The sequence below is a fragment of the Arachis ipaensis genome, chromosome B4 (assembly GCF_059453495.1).
Source record: "Arachis ipaensis isolate K30076 ecotype BB chromosome B4, ASM5945349v1, whole genome shotgun sequence".
Classification (NCBI taxonomy): domain Eukaryota; kingdom Viridiplantae; phylum Streptophyta; class Magnoliopsida; order Fabales; family Fabaceae; genus Arachis; species Arachis ipaensis.
This window is the reverse complement of record NC_142439.1, coordinates 14,078,811-14,086,698: the sequence shown is the minus strand read 5'-3', so window position 1 is coordinate 14,086,698 and position 7,888 is coordinate 14,078,811. Positions and strand designations below refer to the sequence as shown.

The 7,888-nt window shown below is 31.9% G+C and overlaps 1 protein-coding gene across 1 annotated transcript; it reads right to left on the bottom strand.

Annotated features, from left to right (window-relative positions):
* Positions 1-2,749: 2,749 nt before the first annotated feature.
* Positions 2,750-3,830, bottom strand: LOC107637587 (17.4 kDa class III heat shock protein-like). Its single transcript, XM_016340987.3, has 2 exons — positions 3,546-3,830; positions 2,750-3,153 (listed from the first exon to the last, which is right to left on the bottom strand). The coding sequence occupies exons 1-2, from the start codon at positions 3,744-3,746 to the stop codon at positions 2,896-2,898; spliced, it is 459 nt and encodes a 152-aa protein (XP_016196473.1). The 5' UTR covers positions 3,747-3,830; the 3' UTR covers positions 2,750-2,895.
* Between the last annotated feature and the right edge of the window lie 4,058 nt (positions 3,831-7,888).

Genomic DNA, 7,888 nt, shown 5'->3' with positions numbered 1-7,888 from the left:
TCTTCATTCATCAAACAGCATACACAGAAAAAATCTTAAAGAGATTTTATATGGATAAGTCACATCCGTTAAGTACCCCAATGATCATAAGATCTTTGGATGAGGAAAATGATCAATTCCGTCCTAAGAAAGAAAATGAAGATATGCTTGGTCCTGAAGTACCATATCTTAGTGCCATTTGAGCGCTAATGTATCTTGCTAATACCACACGACCCGATATATCATTTACTGTGAACTTACTAGCAAGGTATAGTTTCTCTCCAACCAGAAGACATTGGAGTGGAATCAAACAAATCTTTCGATATCTTCATGGAACGGTTGATATGGGATTGTTTTATCCATATGGATCCAAGTCACAACTAGTTGGCTATGCAGATGCAGGATACTTGTTGGATCTACACAAAGGGAGATCTTAAATAGGATACCTATTCACATATGGTGGTACAGCTATATCATAGAAGTCCACGAAACAGAAGATAGTAGCAACCTCCTCTAATCATGCTGAAATACTCGCGATACATGAAACTAGTTGCGAGTGTTTTTGGCTCAGGAGTTTGATTCAATATATTATATCATCATGTGGATTGATTGATAGCTCAACTTAAGGGCGGATATATCAAAAGCGATAGAATAAAGCATATTTCTCCCGAATTCTTCTTCACTCATGATCTTCAAAATCAAGAGATAATTGATGTCCAACAGATCCGCTCAAGTGATCTAGCAGATTTATTTATAAAGTCATTCCCAAAATCCTCTTTTGAAAAATTGGTACATCAGATTGGAATGCGCCGATTTCGAGACATTAAATGATGTCGACAAAAAGGGGAGATTGTACTCTTTTTTCCTTGGTCAGGTTTTTTTCCATTGGATTTTTCTTGACAAAGTTTTTAATGAGGCAGTCTCCATCACAAAGGATATTGTACTCTTTTTCCTTCACTAAAATTTTTTCTATTGGATTTTTTTAGTAAGGTTTTAACGAAGCATAATCCTAAATGGTCATCTAAATGAAAGTGTTGTGATAAGAATGAATAATGTGGATGCCCATTTCTAAGAGAATCACATTAAATGAAAGTTGAAAAATAAACACTTCATGCATGTATGAATAGGGAATGAAGGGAATGAACTGAGGCCATATATACACGAACAATCAATAAAATTCTCTCTCTTATACTGACACACTCTTCTCTCTATTTATATTTTTTTATTTTATATTTATTATCTCATTTATTTATTTAGTTATTTCATAACATTTTATTTATTATACCTCTGTAATTCTTAACTTCTTTGTATTTCTAAGTTCTAACTAGCTTGATTTCAGGCAGAAATGTTCGTTGGACTTGTTCTAAGAGCAATGAAAAGAGATGTAAATTCAAAGCGTGTGACTGCATTTTCTAAACGTCTATTGCAGGTAATCATTGAACTGCCTTTTTGTCTATTTCTCTTAATATGTAGAGTAACATGAATCAAGTTTCTGATTTTTTCTTTTATTTCCATTTCTATTTTTATTTATTTATTTATTTTTTTCGCTTTAGGTTGCACTTCGGATGCCACCGCAATATGCCTGTGCATGCCTTTTTCTTCTGTCTGAACTCCTTAAAGCCAGACCCACCTCTATGGTAAGAGGCTAGTTGTTTTTTGGTGTATGCCATTTTTATTTATTACATTTAAATTGGACCTAGTTGCTAGTGAGAAAATTTTCAGTGACTTGTATCAAATGCTTCAAGATCAGACATTAATTCCTCCATTGTGTGTTTGATGCTGATAATTACAGCAATTGAATTATCCGGTCAACATTCTAATTTGAAGACAGTATCAACTAGTATAAAAGTGATGTTTGTTTGTGATCTTTAAAAAGTGATTTTATAACTTGCTTTTTCTATGTTGTTGTAAAAGCTGAAAACTATTTTTCTTACGTCTTCCTCAAAATATTTTGTCTTTTAGGAACATGGTGTTGCAGAATGAATCTATTGATGACGAACTTGAACACTTTGAAGATGTTATAGAAGAAACTGATAATGAACCTAGCACCGTACCCAAAAAACAAGCTGATAATATTACGGTGACTACCTAAGTTGATTCCCTATCTCCTATAGTTTGTCTCCAATAAAACTTCTGAACTTTGTTTTGCAGATGGACATTAACAACCACTTGATTGGCAAAGAAATTCTTTCACTCGCCGAAGAAGATGTTCCCCCAGAAGATCTCGTCTTCCACAAATTCTATACAAACAAAATGAGTTCTAAACCGAAGAAGAAGAAAAAGAAGTCAGACGATGACGAGGAGGTTGAAGGCGGGGATGAGAGCGATAATGAAGAGATCGAGAATCTCTTGGATACTGCTGAAGCGGAGAGATATGATTACGATGATTTAGTCAGTGTCGCTGAAGAGGAAGACGATGACTTGATTGGTGATGCCGATATAGATGAAGATATACCGTCGGATATGTCAGGAGGAGAGGCTGAGGATGCCATTGATGTTGATTACGATGACAACGACGACAAAAGAAAACTCAAACAAAAACGAAAACGCAAGAGTGAAAAGGCATCTCCATTTGCAAGTTACGAAGAGTATGAGCATCTAATGGAACAGGAAAAACCTGCCCGAAAGATACACAAGTCCAAAAAGAGTAAAAAAATACTAAAATAGACTCATTGGATTGTTCTGATTTTACATTCCACAATACCAGTTTTCCATGTCATATCAAAACTTTTTGTATCGTTAACTCTAAAATGAATTGATTTTAGACTTAGAAAATTTCATTAACATTTTCATCACACATAAATAGCGTCACTGCCAACTAAGCAAACCATAAGAACAAACCTAGAAGCACCCTAGAGAGGAGAATCAATAAACAAAATATTCCAAGTCCAAGCTTCTACATCTACCACCTATTGTTCAAGCAATGGCAATTTCAACTGTTTTAGATTTCGGTGGTGGAGGGTGTTTCTCAACAGTAACCGTAAGAACCCCGTTCTCACACTTGGCTGTAATGGCGGAGGGGTTAGCATTCTCAGGCAGACGGAACTTCCTTTGCAATTTGTGTGGTGCTCTCCTCTCCAGCCTCAGGTACTTGCAGCCTTCATCATCACAGTCTTCACGTTTCCTTTTCCCGTTGCTCCTAATAACAAGTACGTTCTCATCTTCCACTGTTACCTGCATAGTTCTGTTTGGTTAAATTTTTAACTAATTTTTTAAAATTATAAAATCTGTATTTAATAAATTAAATTAAAAATAATTTTTATTTAGAACAAACAACAATAAATACATTTAATAAAATAATTTTTTAAAATTAAAACGTTATAATAAATATGAATATAAAAATTAAATTTAAATATTAATTATTATATAAAAAATTTAAATTTTTTAATTTTTATAAACTTAAGTTAACTTTTGAAAAACTCTCTTTAAAAATACTTTTAATTTTTAAAAATTGCAAAAACAGTCGCATCAACTTTTTAATTTATCCAAACCTGACTAACATTTCATTATTAACGCCTCTTAAGAAATCAATGACATATATTAGCTGTAGTGGCAGAAATAAGAACCTGAATTTCAGATTTGGAGAGACCCGGAACATCCATGAAGAACACATACTCTTTGGGATTGTCCAAAATATCCACTGGAATGTTTGAAACTACCCTGCCCTCTCGAGTGTAGTCATGACTATGATGAGAAGAAGGGAACAAGATTTTTTCCACTGTCTCTGGTAAATTGAACAGATTGAATGAGTCAACAATACTCGCCATCTTTACAAATTATCACTCCGAACAGGAATTTTTATGTGGGTTCTTCCTGCGCTCTCAGAAAGTTCGAAAGTTTTTGGACGGGTTTATTGTTTTATATAACGAGAGTAAACCAAACATTCTGGAAGGATCGTTTGGATATCTGGTTACACGTGGAGCTCTCGGGAAAATTGTGGAAGCTCGATTGCGCTTCGTGTTTTTTTTATAGGAAAATATAAGTGGATATTAAACAATATGAATAATAAATATATTGAATATTTATTTTTGTAGGTGTGCGGATAGTTATTCTAATATTAAGATTTAGGTGGATAACTTGGAGGTGTAGTGCATTCATGGTTCTGAAAATTGAACCGGACCGGTCAGTTCAATTGGAAAAACCAGAAATCGTTCTCCTAGCCGGTCCGGATAAGGTCAGAAACCGTCTAGTAAAAAATCGATAAAAAAATCGATCGAATCGACGGTTAACCAGTGAACCAGGAGAACCGTCCGGTTTTTTAGCGATTTTTGGTTTGGATATTAAACTACAAAACGGCGTCGTTTTGAAGGTGAAAAAAAAAAAGAAGCTAAATGCATGAAACCACGAACCCTAATCCTAATCTCAGTCCTCTCACAACTCACAAGAGAAAGCACAGATAGCCACCACCATCGGGCAGAAGAGAAAGCCCCCACAGGTCACGATCGAGCAGCCCCTCTTCGCCGTTGCATAGCCACCACCATCGCCACCGCATCCCACCGCCATCGCCACCGCATCCCACATCCCACAGCCCCTCTTCGCCGTCCCACATCTCACCTTCCTTCTCGCCGCCGGTGAGTATTGACTAGTGACTACTGAGTTCTTCTGTTCTTCAATCTTTTTGAGTTTTTGTTTTTGTTCTTCTGTTCTTCTGTGTTCTGGCCTTTTATTTCTGTTCTTTTGTTCTTCTGTTCTTCAATTAAATTTTTTATTTTTTATTCAGTGAAGAATTTAGGGTAGATTTGAAGTAGGTTGATGTTCTTCAGATGCAGAGTTCTTCTATTGACATCTTGTTCTGTTTTTCAATTTTTTTATGTTGTTAATTATATGATTAATCATTCTGTTATTTTAAAAGCATTTGATGTAGGTTAAATTTTTTCAATTCTGCTCTGTTGGTGTAGGTTCAATTTTCTCAATCCGCGACTTTCTCTCTCTGAGTCGTAACTGAGCCTCTGTTCCATCCTCTTTTCGTAGAGTTTCTTGCTGTGCGGCGACCTCTCATTGCCGTCTCTGGTCGTGGCAGCATCATAGTACGACAGCAACTCTTTCCTCCCTTCTTCATTTCCATCTTTGACTAGTACTTCAGGTTTTTGCTCTGTTTTCTCTTGCTGTTTTCTTTAGCTTTAATTCTATAGTTTGTTCTACATTAGTTTGGTTGAATTTTTTATTTCCGTTAGTGGATTCTAGGTTGTTGGAATAAGGTAGTTCAATTTGTAGATTCTAGGTTTGTTGCAAGTTTTGAGAATTGGAAATTTCTCGGTTGGCTGATGCTTTGCTTGCTTATATAAGCTTGGTTACTTCTATTTATTATTGTGTTTGGCTGTATTAAGTGTGGAAGTTGTTGAATGGCTAAGCATTGCAGCTGAAGCTGTTTGTTTATGCTGAATTTGTACATTGCGTGCTAGGTGTTCGATTAAATGCCTCTGGGATACTTTGAGTTTGAATTATATGTTGTAGTTACCATATAGTTTGAACCACTCTTTGTTTAGGCAAATTGTTCAAGAATAATGCACTTTGGGTTGTCTCTTGATGCTTGTTTAATTTTGTGAAGTGGTGGTGACTTTTAATGATAAAGTATGAATAATTTATTTTGTGAAATTGTTAAATTTTGAATTTTATTAGTTTAGAAATGATTGAATTTAAATTTTTAAAATTATGTATTGAATTTTTTATAATTTTACTCTATATTTAATTAAACCAGTTCAACCACGGTTCAACTCCGGTTGAACCATTGAACCGTTGAACCAGTCACTCGACCGGTTCGATGACCGGTCCGGTTCTCCCAACCTTGAGTGTATTTTAATTTGATTGGTGGTTGTTTATGTTGTTCAAATAAATTATTGATTATCTAACGTATCCCTTTTATTATACGTGTCTTAATCTTAAAAAGAATTTGCCTTCGCTATTCCTTTCGGTTTAGGAGCGGAACTAGACTAACTATTTAGGGGGCGGTGTTTAATAATTTACTAAAAATATTTTGTATTACTATTTCTTATGATAAAATAAAAAAAACTAAATATATAATTTCAATTAAAGTAAGACAATAATATATAAAAGTTAGGGTAAATTACCTATATAAACCATGGTGTAGAAAAATTTACGTGAATCTACCAAATAAATAATTGTTACTGAGTTCAAGTAAGAGGACATTTCTATGTCTAATTCGAATTACACATTTACAGTAATTCGAATCAAATTTATTCGAATTACACACGCACACAAGCACTAATTCGAATCAGGGTGATTCGAATTACACACACAAACTCACATACTAGTTCGAATTGGACTGATTCGAACTAGTACCCGGTATATTGACTCATAGTAATTCGAAGCATGCTGATTCGAATTATGGAATATTTGCCAAAAATTTTTAAAAAAATATTAGTGAAATATGTCAAAAATATTAGAAAAAATATATAATATAAAAAAATATACTACAAAAAATATAAAAAAAAATTATAAATATTGTTAAACGTTGAATTCTATAGCATAAATCTAATCCATGCAATTATTTTAATACACCAACAATTATATCTATATGGAGCCAATGCTAAATCGAATTCAATTAGTTCGATAATACGAGTGTATGGAAAAAAAATTGCATTTTATAAAGTTTAAAAATTTTTATCATGTGATTGGTTAGTAACGAGTACATTACAAATTTTTATAGTACTCATCGTAATAATGTTTAATTTAATAATTGTTATTAAAATTTTAGTTGTACTCGTTACAAAATAAATAATTACAATATATAAATATAAAATGAATTGACGATTTAAAAATAGGACAATCTAATAATATTGAAAGTCATTTAATTTAAAAATGTAATTTAAAAAATAAATCATTCACATACTTGCATAATTATGAATTTATAATATGATAAATACTTTCCAAAAATCTATTCTAATACTTGACTTCTAAATACCGAGTTATTTATTTAAATAGTTTAATTTTTATCTAACTTAATATAATAAAATATGTTTAAACCTCCTTCTTCTTCTTCTTCTTCTTCTTCTTCTTATTATTATTATTATTATTATTATTATTATTATTATTATTATTATTATTATTATTATTATTCTCTTATTGTAAATAATTTATAAAATATGAAAATTTGTTAAAATATTTTATGAGTACTAAAAATTTATAAGTCAATTTATGTAAATCAATTTAAGATATTTTTTATCATACTCATGGCCTCTTTTAAGGAAGTTTTATAAAAAATATTTATTGTGATTATTTATTTTGTAACGAGTACAACTAAAATTTTAATAATAATTATTAAATTAAACATTGTTACGATGAGTATTATAAAAGGTTTGTAATGTACTCGTTACTAACCTATCACATAATAAAAATTTTTAAACTTTATAAAATGTAATTTTTTTCATAGACTCGTATTATCGAACTAATTGAATTCGATTTAGTATTGACTCCATATAGATATAATTGTTGGTGTATTAAAATAATTGTATGAATTAGATTTATGCTATAGAATTCAGGTTCAACTAATATTTATAATTTTTTAAATATTTTTTCTAGTATATTTTTTTTATATTATATAGTTTTTTTCTAATATTTTTGGCAAATATTTCACTAATATTTTTTTTAATATTTTTGGCAAATATTCCATAATTCAAATCAGCATGCTTCGAATTACTATGAGTCAATATACCGGGTACTAGTTCGAATCAATCCAATTTGAACTAGTATGTGAGTTTGTGTGTGTAATTCGAATCACTCTGATTCGAATTAGTGTGTGTAATTCGAATCAGGTTGATTCGAATTAGTGCTTGTGTGCGTGTGTGTAATTCGAATTAGTTACATAGAAATGTCCTCTTGGTTGAACCCTGTAACTATTATTTGTTTGGTGGATTCACGTAAATTTTTCTACACCATGGTTTATATGGGT